At 46.1% G+C, this 19543-nt stretch overlaps 1 protein-coding gene across 2 annotated transcripts in view; it reads left to right on the top strand.

Annotated features, from left to right (window-relative positions):
• Positions 1 to 11763: 11763 nt before the first annotated feature.
• DPF3 (double PHD fingers 3) overlaps positions 11764 to 19543 on the top strand; it is a 247751-nt gene continuing 239971 nt past the window's right edge. The window contains exon 1 of one of the 2 annotated variants that reach the window (XM_045807888.2): positions 11764 to 11816. In XM_045807888.2, the coding sequence (XP_045663844.1) occupies positions 11785 to 11816 (32 nt within the window). In that variant the 5' untranslated portion in view covers positions 11764 to 11784. The remainder of the gene's footprint in view (positions 11817 to 19543) is intronic. The other variant, XM_045807887.2, reaches the window with a different exon arrangement.

Raw genomic sequence — 19543 nt, 5'->3', positions numbered from 1 at the left:
TAGGCCAAGTGAATAGTCATCGGAAGCATCAACAGTCAGTAGGTATGGCTTTTGGGGATTTTCCAAAAGGCAGGGCGGACCTGGTCTGTAAGATATCATCTTAGGCAGTTCTGCTTGGTTGTTCAATTTCAGCTAATTGACCATTTGGGGGACATAGATACAGGCTAGAGATACAATACATAGGTACAACAGGCTGCCATTCGCATAGGAAGGAATGGGAGGTGTTGCAGGTTTTGTAAGCTAAGAAAGTAGCAAGGTGCATGTCCTCATTTGCATTGCAGTTGTACAGGGCATGTCTTTCGAAGTTCTCTCCAAGAGAGAATAATGCAGGTCCCAATACATTCCTGGCTTTCCCAGAAATCCAGGCCCTCTGATCAACGTGGATCATTGCATGCTAGGGCTTCTGCCCCCCCCCCCCCCCGCCCCGGCCTTAAGACTTGCGATCCTTCTTGGCAAAATTGGGATAGCCAGGGAACAGTTGTTCCATATTATGTCGAACCTACTGAATCTAAGTTTCTGACAACAAAAGAAACTGGATTGGCAAGCAATTTGAGGTAAGGCGGTGTGGTTAATTTTTATTCCCCTCTCAATGTAGTAACAGATCTGATGCCAAAACAGCTTTGGCTATAGAACTGAGCATGTTTTTTCCACCTGACTCAGCATGGGTGATAAATAAATCAAGTATGTTTTACTGCTCTAACAGTGCATAGGATCATGGGTAATCTTTTCTCAGAGGCCAACCATGTTCCCCACTCCCCCCAACTTTGTAGATGGACTCGCCAGAGCTTAGAGAGGAAAAGACGACTTGCTTTTATGACATGCACATTTTGGTTGACTCAGTGGAGCCGTTTCCTTAATTTCAACCAGGTGACCCAGCCGTAGTTCATACTCAACTGCATCACTCAGAAAGTATCCTAAAATCCAAACAGTCAAGTTTTCCATTGCTGCATCAGTTTGACAGGTGGTGTATTCATTGCATGTCAATGCCCTGATGTGGCATTAATCCAGGACTGTTTGCCATGGACTGAATGCCATTCACTCATTCAGCAAATATCTTGTGAATACTGCTGTGTTCCAGAACATCATGAAAAAAAGACTCAGTTGTGTCATACTGATGTATTTTCAATCTTTTTTTTTTTTGGCCTTCGAGGTATCCATGTGACCATTGCTGTGTTTGGCAGTTTCTTCCAGAGTTGGAACCCTGCAGGGTTTCCCAATTTTGACTTTCGAAGGGTGCCTTCCCCCTTGGCTGACACTAGAGGGCGCTCAATCGCCAGTAACAAATTTAGACAACTCCATTCTCCTAATGGGATGTCAAAAGAGGGGACAGTCTCACGTGCGCTACACGTTCGTTTCCATGCAGGCTTTCTCCCTTAAAATCCAGACTTGCCTTGCACGTGACATTGAATCGCATGCTACTACCGTCCACCACATCCACCTCGAGTCCCATGGTACGCCAAAAGGAAATTCTTGAAAGGACTGACTCCTTTACGAGCTCAGAGAATTTACACACAGGCCAATTCCGCTCTCATTTTGCTGTTCGTCCAATGCCCTTTCCCCCGGAGCACAGGGGAGTCTGGCCTCCCATGTTGGCCCGGGATTTTCTGGCTTCAGCCCATTTAACCGAACACATTCTGTTAACTCTGGACTCCACCTAACTCCCCCATCGCGTATCTTCTGTTCTGTTCTGTACCTCTTCAGCACCAACCAGTATTCAGTCCTCCAAGGAGAACGGAGGAGTACTTCCGTGGCTTTTCCGTTATGTCCCTTACACTATCACATGCGTGCCTCACAACCACCCGTAGAAGCTGGGATCAAGCTCCCCATTTGACAGATGAATAAACTGAGCGTCAGGATTAAGTCACCTGCCAGAGTTTGTGTACCTTGTAAGTAGTCAAGCCAGGATCCAGTTCTAAGATTTTCTGGTTCGCTTGTTCTGCGCTGCCCTCCTTCCTCAGACTTTCACACTGTTTAGCACTGTCATCAGTGTTTCCACTTGTATTGTTCCTTGTCATGATCCCTGGGTTTTACCAGGTGAAAGTTGAAAAACTAGCAAAAGACAATATAAAAATGAAAATGGACCTCAATTTGGGTGAAATTGCCTCTCCTAGCCCCATTATATTTCAGAATTAAAAAGAAGCCAAACTTGAGACACGAGTCACTTTGGTCCTTAGGTAAAACGGATTCTTGGTTCAGCCTTTCTATGATGAGATTTCACCTTAGGACTCACCCCAGAGTGGCTAATACGCAAGATTGAAACATTTGTATTTGACTTTCTAGGAACTCTTCCTAGAAACACAAAGGCTTTCAAGATCTCTGTCGATGAGCTCATTTGTTGGGTCATAGTTATAGCCTCAATATTTTGAGTTTTTCAGGGCAGGGAGTTTCTGTGTTACTTAGTATGAAACAAGAGGCTAACATGAATATAGAGTTGGAAATTGAATTCCCTCCAATAGTGTACGTTTTCTACATGTCTAATGTGGTTCTAAAGGAGAAAATGACCACAGAAATGTCTGGGTTAGCGAGTGTTTAGCATTTATTATGAGTAGAGATTTTTAAAAACACAGCTTTATTGAGATATAATTTACATACCATACAATTCACCCATTTAAAGTGTGTGGCTGAATGGGTTTTAGGACATTCCAGCTCTGTGCAGCTATCACCACTGTTGGTTTTGGAATATTTTCATCACCCGCAGAACAAATCCTGTATCCTTTAGCTGGCACCCTCCTTTCCCCTGTACCTACCCCCATGTCCAGCCCTAAGCAACCATTAATCTACTTTCTGTCTCTGTGGATTGCCCTACTCTGGATTTTCACAGGCATGGAATCATCTAGTATGTGACCTTTTGTACCTGACTTCCTTTGCTTCGCATAATGTTTTCAAGGGTCATCCACGTTGTGGCATGGATCAGTGCTTCATTCCCTTTTTACGGCTGACTAATATTCTGTTGAATGATGCACAACCTTTCCTTTATCCGGTCATCTGTCGACGGGCATTGAGGTGTTTCCACCCTTTGATGATTAGGAATAAGGCTGATGTGAACATTCGTGTACACATTTCTGAGTAGACATATGTTTTCCCTTCTCTTGGATATACACCTGGGAGCGGAATCGCTGGATCACAGGGTAACTTATGCTTAATTGTTTGCAGACCTGCCAGATTATTTTGCAAAGCAGCTGGACAATTTTACAGTCCCACCGGCAATGGGTGAGGGTTCTGACTTCTCTCCATCCTTGTCAACACTTGCTGTCATTTGACTTTTTGATTCTAGCCATCCTGGTGGGTGTGAAGTAGAATTTTCTTTCTTTCTTTTTTTTTTATTGGGGTGGGATTTATATCCCTATGTAGTTATTTAGGTTTTTATTTATTCTTTCCACTAGCAATTATTAACCATCTGCTAGGCCTTGGGCCAGGCTCGGGAGATTTAAAGGTGCCACACCTGGCCTCCACATCTCATGGGACAGGGAGACAGAAAATGGGACACATGAAAATATAAGTATTTCTCCCCCTCTTATCTGTTTTATTCATCTCCCCAGCCCCTTCCCCTCTGGCAAACACCAGTGTGTTCTCTGGAGTTACCAATTTCTGATTATTCATTTGTTTTGTTTTTTAAGATTCCACATAGGAGTGGAATCATATGGAATTTGTCTTTCTCTGTCTGACTTATTTCACTTAGCATAATATCCACCAGGTCCATCCATGTGTCATGAATAGCAAGATCTCGTTCTTTTTTTATGGCTCAGTAATATTCCTGTGTGTGTGTGTGTGTGTGTGTGTGTGTGTGTGTGTATACAACCACATCTTTCTTATCTGTTCATCTCTTAATGGACACTTGGGTTACTTCCATATCGTGCCTGTTGTCAATGCTGCAATAAACAGGGGGGCATATATCTTTTCAAATTTGTGTTTTCATTTTCTTCGGGTAAATATCCAGTAATGGAATTACTAGATCATATGGTATTACTATTTTTAATTTTTTGAGGAACCATGTATTTTAATATAGCTATGGATAAAACTCCGTGAAAGCCAAAAGTAGCAAGTGACTAATTTGAGATCCATTTAATCTGCATAGGTTTACATTCAAGCTATGAAATAGATAAAAGTATTTATCAGCTGTATGAAAAGCCATTCTAGAAACATGCTGGTTTTCAGAGTCACCATCATTGAACCCACTCATGTCTAGAAAATAGCCCTCATTTTCAGAATTGTCGCTGAGTTCCAACTATTACAATACGGCAATGATACAAATTTTTGCCTGTTTGAATGGGGATAAAATAAGTTGATTGGTGAGAACAGAGGACAAGAACATATGGTGACTTTGGGAATCCAGGTACCAAAATAAATTTCATTTCTTGCCTAGACCTTAATAATCCCATCTCATTGGATTTGTGCTTTTCTCCTTCACCAGAACCAGTTGCTTCCATTTTGTCTCCTCTCCCAGAAAGTCCCCCCTCACTCATTTCCCTGCCCGGTTCCTCTGCCATTAGTTTTTTGGGGGTTTTAGGCCACCGAGCCTCTGTCCTGGAATCCAAAGCTGCATCACAGAGTGCTCATCAGGGTGTCTGCCCCTGTTGGCTTCCATGCATTTAAAACGCACTGGGCCCTCTGTGGGCTTCAGGAACATTTTCTTACCACTTCCCTCTGCCCTCTTAAGTAGAATAAACACGGAGTTGTCCTTTTGCCGCTCTGCAGACCAGCGTTCACTGCCTAGAGCTGTCAGAGAGCAGAAAGCACCTGCTGCGATTGGGCAGGGCTGGGTCCCTAACTTCACTGGGGTGTGGGACATTTAGGTCCCGTGGCTTGCGTCCATCTCTCCTGATGGTGGACACCTATTTTTATGGGGTGGCGTAAATATCTGCAGAACAACTAGACTTCACGTGTTCTCCTGTGCTTGGCTTTCAGACTTCTCCTGGACGAGCCCTGGCACATGGCAGAGGAGAAGCCTGAGGTCACAGAAATGGTGTGAGTGAGACAAACAGGTGTCTCGGAAGTGTCACCATACTTAAAGCAATACGCCACAGAAAGGCCTCTCTGGGGGCCCCTTGGGGTAGCCACTTTTGCGGATGAAAAGAAGTCTTTCCCTTGGAAATGGCAAAGAGTAAATTTATTGCTTTATACAGGGACTCAGGCTTAAGAGAATTTGGTTCATGCTTGTCTTGGTCCAAACATGGTTCTAGTCTCTTCCCATGGTGGTAATGGTGGAGTTCTTTTCTTTTTTTTTTTTTTTTCCTTTGCTCCATCCTGTCCCATTTTGCAGGAGGACTTTGCCAGTTGCTTTGATTTAGGATGCAGGGGCTGCCAGGCAACGAAGCAGCTACGAGGGCAGCCCTGACCTTCCTGTCTGGTTGGTGCCAGTATTTCAGATCTGGTGTCCATGTAGATGGGCCAAGGTGGGGACTTGGAAAACGTAGATGGGCAGGTAGAGGAGGGGATAAGAGAGAAGAATGAGCTCTCGTAGACAAATAGACACAGCAGGCCCTCTATAAGCAGTGGCTTTACCAGGAAGAAGACCCAAGGCCCACTGGTGGATGTCTAGCATTAGTGAGGGAGAAGAGGGACTTGGGCCAGTCCTCAGAGTAGCCTGTGATGACTCTGTGTGATGTGAGTGGAGAAAGCTCCTGTAGAAATATATCCCACTCTCTGTCTTTCCTGGTGCCTGAGATTCTAATCAAGCCATTGCTTCTACGTGCCTGTTTGCGTGCGTGCATGTGTGTGTATACCGTGTGTCTCATGAAGTCTTGAGCCCCTCCTTGTGAAGGTTTTGGGGTGCCCTACAATCCCCTATTAAGATGCAACTACCCAGGAGGGAGAGTCCTTTAAGCCGATTCAGAGCATGCCCTGAAAGAAAGGGTGGGGATTAGCAGGAAGGGATTTGGAAGAGGCCCTGGACACAAGGTGGAATCCGTACAGCAAGGAAGAGGATGGGGGCTTAAGAGAATCCCAGCCTAGGTCACTATCCTGCCAGGGGAAGCGGCTTATACCAATTTCAGGGGGCGATGGAGGGATGGGGGCTAAGGTATTCTAGTGAGGCAAGCCCCTCTCCCGCAACAGAAGGTCTCAGTGCTTTCTTGACCTCCAGCCTTCAGGCCTTGGCTTGGACGTCATGTTTCTCCAGGCAAGTGGAGCTGTCCGATGTCATTCCCAGAAGCCCGAAACCTGGCAGCATCCTGGGCCTTCCCACCTCCCGCGGCCCGTGGCAGGCCTGCCCCTACGGCCTGCACCTTCTCCCTCCTTAGAAATCACCGATTCTGCCCCTCAACTTCTCCCTGATGCCACAGCCTTCCAGCAGGCTCCGAGGCCTTCAGTTCGCCCTCCCGCCAATTCGTGGTCACGCTGCTGATGGAAAGGGCTTTCTAAAAAGGCAACCTCTTCATTTTCACCCCAGCTTAAAAATCTTTCAGTGTCGCCTGCTTGCCTTCCCGATAAAAGTCTTCCTCTCTTAGTGTTGGCACCCCCTCCGCGTCTCTCCAGCTTCTTCGGTCTCCCTCAGACCTCTGCTTCTCCCTTTCTACCAGAGGGATCCCCGAAATCACAGTGCTCTCTCTCACTTCCCTGGGGGCTTTTCTACGTGCTGCCACTTCCGTGGGGACATCTTTCCTCCTACGGGGTATTCAGGACCAGCTCAGGCGTCACTTCTATGAAGGCAACCCTGACCTTCCTGTCTCGTTCTTGTGCCTCTTCCAGCCCCACAGTGCCCCCTGTTCCTCTGCTTCACAGCTCTGCGTTGTCACTGCAAGCTTCCCCGCCCCCCCCCCTTTAAGGTGGGAACTGTCTTAGGTCTCTCTGTATCCCAAGGCCCAGCATAAAGGAGGCATGGTGGCACAGAGTAGGGAACCTACAAATATTTGCTGGATGAATAGCTGTTCTTAGGTTATGGTTTGCGTCTGGAAGGCCTGTCATTCCTTGGCTCATTTCTGAAGTCTATCCAACCAAGGCCCAAATTAAATGTGACCATCTCCAGGAAGCCTTTCCCTTCTCCCAACTTTGGAAGTACTTGCTCCCTCCACGAAGGTTCCTTGACATATATCACTTCTCCCCTGTTTGAGACCAATTTGTGAAAATCTCAATACCATGAAACCTTGAAAACCCAAAGGAGTGAATGCACTCCCTAAACACCCAAGGATGCATCCACTGGGATTATGGGCACCGTGCCAGGAAAAGGAGAGCCCGGCTGGGCAGGCTGCTTTTCCCCTTTAAGTCGCTCAAGTAATTACTCTCTGCTTGCTTGTAGGGTTGGGCCTACTATCTTTATTCTCTCTCCAGATGGATGGGAATTGCTTTTTGTGGGTTTTTTCCCTGTCTGGTTTATTTTTGTTTCGCCACCTGTGCCTAGCACAATGCCTCCCTCAAAGAGAGCCCCCCATGGATGAGTGAATGAATGAACTGAGTTAGTGGGAAGCAGCAAGCATTGGTTTCTGTTTGGCTTTACCTTGAAATAAGAGGTTTCAGAGTCTGGCCCGAGGAGCATCTCACATACTCAGATTTTAACTTTTTTTATTTCTTCTGTGCTTTGAGATATTTCTTCTGTGCTTTGAGATATTTCTCTCCCCAAGAGGAGAGAAAACCAGATTATAGTTTTGATGCCCCCTTTTTGGCTTAGTGTCTAGAACATTCCAGAGCTCGTTCTGGATCTCAGGGAACCAGCATGGCCAATCAGCTGCCAAGGCTATGACTGATGGGTCTGTGGATGAATAGAGGGATCGATGGTGAGCTCGTTCTTATTTTTTAAACCCCCATAGGACTTAAAACTCCTTCAGGTCCCAGAGACTGCTGGGCAGCGCATTTATTTTGGATGGCTTTTGTGGCACACTTCCTCTTTCAAATGAACTCTTTGGCTGTTGGTGATTTCTGCACCTCCTTCCGCCCTCTCTTATTTTGATTATGCCTTAAAAAAAGTCAGTCACAAAGGCCAACACTTGCTACAGAAATGCCCTTCTTCCCTGCTTCTGCACGGGCATCTCTTCCCAACTTTGACTCATGGTCTGCTGAAACTGCCCTCAAACTTTTTCAAAGAAAACAGATTTGGGTGCCCCTAGTGGTTTGGGTGCTTGGGTCTGTGGTCACACCCCAAATCTTCCTTTGGATGGCGGCGTTGGACACCTACTTGAGCTGGGCCAGGGAGTTTTGCTAACTGATATTAAGGCTGAATTTGAGAAGGGTCCACAAGATGGATTAACATGATTGAGAAAGGCCTCATCCTCCCTCCCCTGGTCACACACATTGTCTGGAGCAATCCTGTATAATACAAATACAACACCAGCCACATGAGTAGTTTAAAATTTCCTAGTAGCCACATTTCAAAACAGGGGAAATGAGCTTTAATAACATTTTTTACTTAATCTAGTAAGTCCAAAATATTGTCATTTTAACGTGTAATCAATATGAAAATCATTAATAAGCTATTTTACATTCTTTTTTTCGGTACTGAGTCTGTGAAATCTGGTGTATACTTAACAGTTACAGCCCACCTCCATTTGGACTAGCCACATTTCAAGTGCCTAGTAGCTACATGCGACTCCCGGCTCCCATGTTGGATAGCACAGCCCTAGACTTTCCAGGTGGGATGGAGAGTGGTTATTCTGGGCCCACTCTGGCCTCCAAATTAAGCTACCCAACCAGCTAAATCAAGATGAAAGAGATGGGCAACTATACTCAAAAAAAAAAAAAAAAAAGGAAATTGAAAGAGATGGGGAGGGATGGAGTGTGCTTAAATCTATATCTATATGTAACTATAGAATATCTATAGAGCTTTAGAGATGAGATTTTAAAAGCATCTTGATATCATAATCAGCAAGAAGACATTTTTTGGGTTTAAGTAGTTATATGGCTCCTAACTGAAGTAGTCCAATGTATTATTTTGCTCTCATGAAAGTTGTTCTTTGTTCCATCTTCTCGAATTCATGAGTTGCAAAACTAAACTTGATAGACAATTTTACCTTTTGTCCTGTCTTTTTGTTCAGATCCCCCGCATTCCTTATGCCATCAGGAAAGCATTCAATATCTCAATAAAAAATGATAATCAACATGTATTGAGAGTTTGCCATGTGCCAGACACTTGATGCATGACCTGAAAAAGAGCCATATGAAGGAAGTTCCATCATTATTGTCATTTTTTTCAGATGAGGAAACAGAAACATTCAAGTTGCTAAGTAAACTTGCCCAAGATAATCCAGCTGGTAAGTGGTGAACTCAGGCAAGTGTATTTCAAGGCCCACACTTCTAACCATATATACGACTTCTTTGCAAAATTAATGGAAAACTTAACATTCTCCAAAACTGTTCAAGATTCCAGTTTCCTTTAAACATGTCCACTCTAAACATCCTTGCTTTTGAGTGTTCTGGCAAAAAATATATGTCTTTTCTGGGGTGGAATCATTACATTTTAAGACCTATTTGGAAAATCTGGCCTCACTGCAGGGGGATCTGGCCATTTGCAAACTGACAGAATCTGCCTTACCATTGGAAAAAAAAAAACAAAAAAAAACCAAAAAACAAAACTTGATCTATGATATAAAAACCAAAGTTAAGACAATAACTCTTATATGTCTTAGAATTATACAAGGTGGATTCACAACAATTCTGTTTACTCAAAAGTCATACCACTGATAGACTTACATGACATTCCATTAGATTATAAAAAACAAGCGTATCCTACTTTAAAAAATTCTCTCTTTGTTATTTTTTTCAGTTCAATCATTATAAAATGCAACTTAAGTGTTTGAGTTCTGGATTAAAATTTCTCAAAGTGAAGACAGATCTGAGCTGCCATTTTCAAGTGTATCAGTTAATTAGGAATTATGCTGGCTTCTGCATTTGGGCCTTAACACATAAATGATTATACATGCTGAGAGTCTATCTATTTTTTCAATTTGTAATATAAGTTTGTCTTCCCTCTCCTATTAAATCGTAAGCCTCATTCCGGGTAGGCTCCACATTTCCTGCTTCCTTTATCAAGCTGCGTATATTAAAATATGTTGTTGTCTTCCAGTCTGAATTGCTGTGGTTTTGATATCTCAAAGAGGTTGGTGGGAGTTCTGGCTGATACTTCAAACTCATCATAGTTCTTGGGTCTGAATACAATGCTTGCTTTTTAATGTTCTCAAACACCATCCCAGGCCAAGAACTAGCTTCTGAACCATTCCCTTGACAAATTTGTAAGAAAGGGGTTTTTCAAACTTTAGTTTTAGAAAAATGGATAACTTTTTTCAAATGGCAAGATGTTGTGCAGAGTTACAATCTATAGGACTTGTCTATGCTATTAACTAGGCAGAAAGAAGGAGTTAAAATTTCAAGCCTAACAAACATACCCATTCAGCCCTGTTCTGTTTTTCTGTAACTCTGTGTATGGAATTGAACCTGAAAGTTCTGGAACTTTATTTTATTATTATTACTACTACTACTACTACTACTACTACTATTATTATTATTATTATTTAAAAATTCATTGCCTTGAGAGGAGCCCTGAGAAAGGAAGTGAGAGGGCATAGCTCTGAAGAACTGGCAATTTGGCATCTCCTCTCCCCCTTTCACCCCTCCTCCGCTATTTTAGCTATTTGACCTGATTAAACAACTTTGGGATGTTAGCCAGATTTCTGTATGCTAACGAGGCCCCTATTCATCATTTAGTGCGATTTCATCCACCAGGAGCTTCCCGCTGCCCTGTGGAAACCTGGCTTCACAGAAGTCTCCCAATTTTGTCAGGGGTTCGCCAGTGAGGAGTTCACGCAGACTTGGAGCAGGCACAGACTCGGAACGCCTCGGGTCATACCGGATTATTCAGTAGCAAATTTTTCCACCTTGTATCTAAGTAGTGAAAAGTGACGCCAGAATCGCGTGTGCTACTCCCCGAAAGAGATTCTGGTATCACCTTCTGTCTAGTTACTCTCTTTCCTAGTAGCAGAAAGCGTTTCCAAAAGTTTTCTTAAACCTCCTCTGTCCTAAGCCTAAAGGTCAGAACGCCAGGTCCCACTTGGCTCCCCAACCGGCCTGAATCTGATCGTTTTAGAAGTTTCTGGAGTGTGTGTAGATTAGAAGAGGTGGTAGTGGGGAACCTCGCCGAGTGACCACCGCGCATTACGTAACGAAAGCCCTGGCTGCAGGAGGGAGTGAGCCTGACATTGAGACATTCCAGGGGGAGGGGAGTTGCTGTCCTGGAGTCGTCAGGAACGGCGGCAGCAGTTCCAAGAAACAGAGAGAGAGAGAGAGAGAGAGGCCGAGATAAAGAAAACACTACGGGAATGAGAATGTTAAAAAAGCCTTAGGACCCGGAGCATTAGAAAACGGCTGGGCACGTGTAGTAATTTGTTAGACGAAACGGCAGCCTTCCAACTTTTGCACGGGAACAAGGGGATTTGCCCTTTGGGGGATTAGAAACGTAACAGCAAAGCCAAAAGCTAATGAATGGGGTTCAGTGGTTTGTTGGCAATACTTAAATATTTCTGTCCAGGAGCGCAAACTCTTTGCAATTATTCAGAAAGTAGGGACTCAAACCAAACTGGAGTACTCTCCCGTGCGTCTCCACTTTCCCAAATCCGAAACGGAGCTGCTCGCGAGGTACTGCCCCTTTAAGACCTGCTTGCTCTCGGGCTCTACAAAAGGGAGTGACCTCTGGGCTTTGACAGCTCCCCTAATAACTACCACCGTGCAGGCCCCGCCCATCTGGCGACCAGCAGCGCCAATTGGCCAGCGGGCCGGTATCCCGTGCTCTGATTGGCTCGCCGCTTCCCCTGAGCGAACCTTTAGAACTCTGAGACAGACAATATTCTGTTACATTGTAGCAAAATGGCGACTGTCATTCACAACCCCCTGAAAGCGTAAGTAAGACTAAAAAATGTACATATTCCGCCTGGTTTCAATATGAAAAAAAAGGCGCCTTCCGCGTGCGGAGCGCTGCCAATGCACTGCGCTTGCAGGCGCCTGCAGCCGCGGCGGGGCTTCTTTTTTCTTTCAGCTCTTACTTCTTCATCTTCTTTTTTTTCCCCCAACGCGCAGAAATGTCAAGAGATGCAATTAACAAGAAGAAAATTGTTACATTTGTGTTCTGCTTAATTGGAGGACGCACGGAGAGGGGTTTTCGGCAGGGCAGCCAGGCGCTCGAGCGCTCTACAGGGGGGTCGTGGGCAGCTCGGGGACGGCGCGGTCCCCCGAGTGCCCGGCCTCGCGGGGCGGCGAGCGCGGCGCGGGGGGCTGCCGAGCTGGGGGCGAGCGCCGGGCAGGGGCCGCCTTGGTGCACTTGGCTGAGCCCCGCGCCTTCTGAGTCCGCAGCCCCTTTCGGGCTGCTGGGTCCGCCGGGGCGAGCGGACCGTGGCAGCTCCGGAGTTTGCAGGGCGCTTTACGTCTTCCGATCGCTTGCGGGGAGTTTGTGCAAACCTTCCGGAGTTGGGAGGACCGCAGGGGGAGTAGTGGGTCCCGGGAGCCCTGGGGCCCAGGTGGCTGCCCGGGGCTTTCCTGCCGGGGCAGCCCCCGGAGCGTGACGGCGCTCCGGGCGGTCACCGGTGTGTCTGTGTGTGTTTGTGGGCGAACTGGCTGTAGTATATTAACGACTCGGGTTAACTTGGGGTTGGTTTGGAGGGAGGGAAGCTGCAGGTCTTATGAATGGTGTTTTCGTCTCCTCTGGGTGAAAAGCCGAGGCGGGCGGAGAGGCAGCTCCGGGCTCCCCGCCTGAGCGGGCAGCTTCTGCCCCCCGGCCAGAGCGAGGGGCAGGTGCCTCTGGCCGCCGCCGGGAGACTTTGAGCGGACGCCCAGATCCCGGACGCAGGGGGGCGAGCTGGGCGAGGACATGCGGGGACCAGTCCCCGGGTCCGACAGCCAATTCCTGCCTGCCTTCCTTCCTCCTCCTTTTCATCCTGGCTTCCTTCCTTCCTTCCAGTCGGTGGAACTGTTAAGCCGCCAAGTCCGATCGCGATCGCGGAGCTTCGGAAAACTAGCGTCGCTCTACAAGGGGTGCTATTGGCAATGATGTTGGCAGAGAGAGCTCCCCTCCCGGTCGCCGCGCGACGTGGGTCGGGGTCCGCGCCTCTGGGACCAGGACTTCCCAGCTGGGCTGGAAGCCGAGGGCGAAGGGAGGGGTAGGTGCGGGTGGGGGGCGTTTCATGCAGAATTCTCCCGGGTGTGTGGTGCAGGTTCGGTGCAGGTTCTTTCAACTCAGCGCACCGCGTTGGCACCCCAGGCTCCTCCTGGAGTTGAAAACCAGGTTCGCACCGGCGGGGGGCGGGGGGAGGGGGGAAGGGTGGGGGAGTTCCTAGCGCAAAGGAACGCGCGAGGATAATCGGAAGTATTTGCCCCAGCTAATCTCCCATCAGTAATAGGGAAAAAGGTAGTAATGTTCCCGGTATCGGAGTTTTAAATATACGTATCTGTTAAAGCTGCCGAGGGTACTGGAAGCTGATGTTGATCACAGAGCAGCTCCCGGCTTTAGTTCTCGCTCGCAAGCTCGGATACGCTGCACTTGAACGCCACAGCGTTTCACCCAAGAAAGAAAATGTTTTATGGCAGAATAAATGGGCGTAACTTCGACGCATCCTCGCTCCCGGTCGCTCGCGCAGCCACACCGCTGGTGCTGTGAGTTTCTACGGAACCTACAGCTGATTTGCAGTTTCCCCATTTCCAGCCGAAATCACATAGGCGGGCTGATGCCACCTGGTAAACTCAAGTTAGAGAAATCTATTTCACATGTGCGCCAGGTTTGTTTCCTACTGGGAAAGCGGTACCATCGTTACCCTGGAGCCCGCTCACGCGCGGGCAGGCGCAGTATCTCTACGCTCCAGGGTTTCCCAGCTCGCTCCAGTTTTTTGTTTGTTTGTTTTTTGAACTGCAGAAGGGTGCGTGTTTGGCGAGGGTGTCTGAGTGGGGTGGGGTTAGAGGTGGAGGAAGGGACAGAGAAGCGGGCTGGTTTAGTGGAATTAGTGCTGAATTATTATACTTGTACTTTGTATAATTAGAGACAGTTACAAGGAGATGTTTTGTAATTCTGTGTCGCCACACACACACACACACCCCCACACGCGCTAGCATATACACAACACCCCTGCCTGCTTTTTCTAGATGGGAGTTGAGTGGTCATTTTTAATTAGCCCCTTCTTTTTGCATCCCAAACCCTTCCCCTGGAGGTCAGGGAGGCATAAACAATACCTACCCCCTCTCCCCGACTAGCCGGCCTCTTGCGCTCCGGACGGTTTTAAAACTCCTAATGCAGAAGCACACACGTTGTTATTGGGAGACCTACACCATCTGCCTTCGTTTTTGAAAACAACTTGTTTAATAAAACATCTTATAGATTTCATTTGTTTTTAAAAGTTGCTGATCGGGGAAACAATACACACGTAAATAAATTATGCATGGGATAAATTAGAACAAAGCGCAGAGACACATCCAGCTAAAGGGGTGGATTGTGGTGTTGGGAGGAGGGGAGCAGGGAGAATGGTTTGGTGAGCTAGGTTTTTATCCTCTTGTGTCCCTCCTGACAATGAAACGGAGCTGAACGACATTAGCATTTTCTCTGTGTGAGTCTCTCTCTCCCTTTCCTAAAAAAAGCCAACAACACGGACGCCCCCTACAGAAACCAGTCACACAAAGGTTTCCTCTAGGATTGGGGAATAAAGTGGTAGTAGGTTAATATACTGTAGAGAAACAAGCTCAGGTTTCATACAACACCTCTGTAGGGCTCTGCCTATCCTGAGTACGGACCATTTTTCATTATACTGGCTTTTCCATGTGGGACATTTAATAATTCAATAGCTCGGGTGACTGGATAGTACAATTTGAATCTCATTGCTTTGGGGTCTTCCTTAGGGTCCCAAGCTCCTGGAACCACATCTCCTCTCCTAGCAGTTTGGCTTTCTTCCTGCCTGTCTTTGATCTCCCCTCAACTCCCTTTCTTATTCCTCCTCCTTGTACCCTTCACCCCCTTCCTCTCTGAAGCTGACAGCCTGGCTTCTCTCTGTTGGTGCCTTTAACATCTTATTACTGCCCAATAGGGTGTTAGAGGCAGAAACAGGAGCCGCCTGGACTGATCAGATCACAAAGAGGACGCGGCGGGTGGCCCCACAACCAAGCAGTCACATCTGGACAAATAGAATTTAAAAGCATTGATAGGCTTGTATGATGTGTAAATGGCTATTACACATTATTTAATTTAGCAGCTACATTGTCTGAGCCTAGACCTGTGAGTAACCCTCATTTCTTGGCTTTTGGACAAGCAAGAGAAGGGCCATGTAGTGAGGTTAACCATGCAGGTAACATAAATATGGCAAAGTCCGTGCAGAAGTAAGTCACATAACATATTCTGGTTGATTTCTGCATACCTAGGAAACATGATGCATTTAATATAAATTCTCATCTCGTTTGCTATTCTAGTTCAGGTAAACTGCTCTCCCCCAAATCTGCTATCAACACTTTAAACAACTTACTCTTTTATTAAGTTATCAAAACCCTGGTTTGTATGCACTTAACTGGGAATGTCTGCCACCTTCTGCCAGACTTGATTATGCACATATGTATCTATTATTATAACTGCCTGCTTAGAAAAGAATAACTGTTATTATTTAATTATTCTATATAAACCAACAGGGCTTTTCCTCAAGTAACTATTTGTTTAAAAAGAATGAGACCAGCAAACTATTTTGTCATGCTTATAACTGCGAACATACATAGTTGTATCAAAACTTTCTTTTGTAAGGACTTTCCCTTGCTCAGAGGTACGTGTCTATATCTCTGTTTTGTTATTAAGGACACAATTCTGGGAGAAACAGCAGGTCATGTGTGTAGATGGACTTTAAATCTTCATCTCCATACATCCTACGATCTGGATACACTGTATTGTAATCTAAAGTGGTTTCAGTGCCTGTGACAGTTGTGCAATTGTGGCCACTTATAAGCCAGACCTCACTCTTGCTGTGGCACTCAGTTTAGATATCAGAGTAGAGGGGGTGGGGGGGAACCGCATTCCTGGTTCTAATCTCCACTTAGCTCTTTCTGTCAGAGTGGGGGAACTTGGGTAGGTACTAAGTGGGGAATATGGAGATTGGGACTTTGTGAACTTGTAGCCTTTTATGGACATTATTTTAGCCCCTTATGAAAAAGGACCCTCAGATATTTTAAGCCAACAGAGGCCTAAGATGCACCTTCTCCATCTGCTTCTGGTTGCCACTCAAAAAAAAAAAAAAAAAAAGAAAAAAAAAAAAAAAAGAAGCCCTGAATTTCCCAAACTTCATTAGCACACATTATTTTTCAGAAGGAAGAATGTCTGGTTTTGATGAGATACCCATAAAGGATATTAATTTCTGCCAGAACCCAAGTGGAGGCATTGTCACAGGGTAAACCTCTGAAAATAGCCAGCCTTACAGACCACCTGGGAGACATCCAGAGATGATTGGGAGAATGGGAGCTGCTGAGATCCCTAAGGTGGGCTGGCATTCAGAGGCCGCTTAATCGGAGATTTCTCATCTTCCTCTGTCTTTATGCAATCATGCAGGTAGCTGGAATTTGGATACCTCTGAGAAAGACCATAACGTCTAAAGCTGTTTCAGAGCCATCTGCTCAGATCAATGCAAAAAAATAAATAAAATGCTACGGTCAGCAGGCTTTGTTTAGCTCCAGAAACAGAAAGGAAACTGAGGCTGACTTCTCTGTTTTCAAAGGGCAGCCTCCACTGATTGTAGTGGCGGTGGGGGCTGGGTCATAAAAAGGCAAGGGAATCCAGGTCTGTTTATTATCCCAACCTCTGCAAAGTAACTTCTATGGTTTTTGAGTGTTCTGAAAGTCAGTGGAAGACAGAAATGTAGCCAAATGTGGCAAGCCCCCGGCCAAAGAAATGCCACACCACTGAAATAGTTTCTGGGCAGCAACGGTTTTTCCAGCAGGGGCCCATGTAAGCATGATCCTAGCTTGAGATAGTCTTTAAATACGTAGCTATTTAACAAGGAAAGATAAAGCGTGGCCTGGGGGTGGGGTGGGATGGGGAGAGGTGGGGTGGCGGGAAGGGAGTAGGTGAGTGGATAAAACCTCTGTGCGGTCTGGAACTCTGAAAAGATGATTGTTTAACAGGAAGAGAGCCTGATATTATGATCTATTGCAAGTTCCAAAGTTTTCTTTAGTTGTGTGAGTGACTGGGACGAGATGAGGTGTTGTGGTGTTTTTCTAATTTGTTTTTCTTATTGGTCCGGTTACTAGTGTTTCACAGTCTGTCAGACCATATGGATGAATGGAGCTTAGCATCGTAAAACTGTCACCCAAGGAAGGTTTTTGAAGCCTGTGATTTGCATCAGAGTTTTAAAAGCAGTGGTTAGAAGGTGTTGGGTGGGGGTGGGTGGGAAAAGAGGAGCAGGTTGTGTTGGGAATTTCTAGGTTGCGTTTGTGAATGGTAGTGGTGTGGGGGGTGGGAGGGGAAGAGAGAAGCCTTGAGGGCTAAGAGTTAGGGGCTATGTTTGGAAGCAGGGAGGGTTGAGGGGATTAGACTCAGAGTGCCTAATAATGGGGTTCAAATAGCCCACAGTGAGTCCTCCTCCACCCCAGTCTTGGATAGGAGTCTGGGAAACAATGATGACACATGTCTAATCCCCCTTTTGCCCCCTCTCCTCCCCCGCTGAATCCAGAGACTGTGGTCATCTCAGGTTGCTGTGAAATGAGCGTGTTTTTGTCGTTATTCACTTTGAAAACCTGCTGTTTGTATTAATTGCCGCTGGAAGCTCTAGCAGAAGACGTTTTGCAGTCTCCAACCTTCCACCTGCAGTCAGTGTGGCCCTATTGTGAACTGTGTCCCTCTTCCACGTTCATTTCTCACCACTCGCTAGTCTTTGTAGCTATGACTTCAGAGTAATGCAGGAGAAAAAGCTCTGAGAGAGAAATCCAGAGACTTGAGCACCTGCTCCCCGTGTGCCACCAACTTGCTATGGAATATTGGACACAGAGCTTCTCTGAGCTGCAAATCCCTCGTCTTTAAGATGAAGGTGATGCACCTTGATTGCCCAAATTCCTTTCAGGTCAAAAGCTTGGTGGCTCTTACTATGGTCGATTAGGATAGGGGGGACAGTTCGGGGCCAAAGTTCAAATTCTTTCTTGTTTTTAAAGTGTGTTTCTGAAGGGGATTGCGTATGGGGGACTCATTAGTTTCATCTTCTTGTGTCCAGTCCTGCCACATCGTGCTACCCGTTGGAGTTCTAACTGGGATGGCACTCCTTTCCCTTCTCAGGGTCTAAGGCTGAGGACTAGGTGGCGGGCCACTTAGAACATGGACTTTTCTTCCGATTCTCCTTTGTGAACACTTTTCTTCTCATTAGCACCCTGACCAGAGGATGAAAAGAAGAGAGAGAGGTGGGAAGACTTTCTGGCCTATCTTGCTGTTCATTAGCACTCAGATAAAGTTTTTGGTTGTGGAAAAGACTGAAATTACTGAGAACACCTGTCTCCTCCCCTCCCCCACTTCTTTTCTTTAAATGTGTGGTGGGAGAGGGGGAAGCAAGCAAAAAGAATTTTCTTGTTTGGATTTCATTTATCCAAAATCTCCCTGGACCTGGCTTTTCCTCCCCTATAGCACCCATCCCATTAACATGGAAATAAAGTGCTTGCTTCACTTCCATTTGGGCAGCTGTAGATACCCGTCTGTTTAGTTAGCTGAAGTAGGTGGACCTGTACTGATGTCTCACTGTGCTTCCTCTTACTGCTGAGGGAATGGAGGTGACTAGCAGCCATACAGAGGCTGGCTGTATCCTGGTGGGTATTAGCAGTTATCTAAACTGGAATTCACTGCCTCTCCTCTTCCTCCTCTAGTGACATGCCTCCAGAATATCCCAGATTCCTCTGGGGGTGTTATTATCTGGCTTTCCTTTGGTTGAAAGCTCCCTCGGCAATTTTCTACAAGCCTAAAGGAGGAAGGGGTGGTTGCAAAACCAATCAGAGAATTCAGAGAAGCCCAAATTGTGATTCTCAGGCAAAATAAAAGAGAAACCAAAATGGTTACCCTGACCTCCAGCAGACAGAGGCAGCCCCTTAATTTGTTTCTCATTGTGGTAAAATATACATAACATGTATATTTAACATTTGTAACATGTAAATGGCCATTGTAGCCATTCTAAAGTGTACAATTCAGTGGCATTAAGTACGTTCATAATGTTGTGCAACCGTTGATAAAATCCATCTCCAGAATTTTTCTATCATCCCAAGCAGAAACTCAGTACCTATTAAATAATAACTCCCCATCTCCCCCCCCCCCCCCCCCCCCCCCGGTCCTTGGTAACAGCCATTCTGCTTTCTGTCTTTATGAATTCGCCTCTTCTAAGCACTTCTTGTAAGTGGAATCACACAATTTTTTGTCCTTTTGTGATAGTTTATTTCACTTAACATCATGTCCTCAAGGTTCATCTGTGTTGTAGCATGTGCCAGAATTTCCTTCCTTTTTTAAAAAAAGATTTATTTATTTATTTTAGAGAGGGAGAGAGAGAAAGCACATGCGCGAGTGTGAAAGGGGGGGAGGGGCAGAGGGTGAGGGAGAGAGAAACGTAAGCAGACTCTGCACTTAGCAGGGAGCCTGAAGTGGGGCTCCATC

The sequence above is a fragment of the Ursus americanus genome, chromosome 26 (assembly GCF_024610735.1).
Source record: "Ursus americanus isolate L20-20 chromosome 26, mUrsAme1.1.p, whole genome shotgun sequence".
Lineage (NCBI taxonomy): Eukaryota > Metazoa > Chordata > Mammalia > Carnivora > Ursidae > Ursus > Ursus americanus.
Note: the sequence above shows the minus strand (reverse complement) of the source record. Positions and strands in the feature narration are given on the sequence as shown.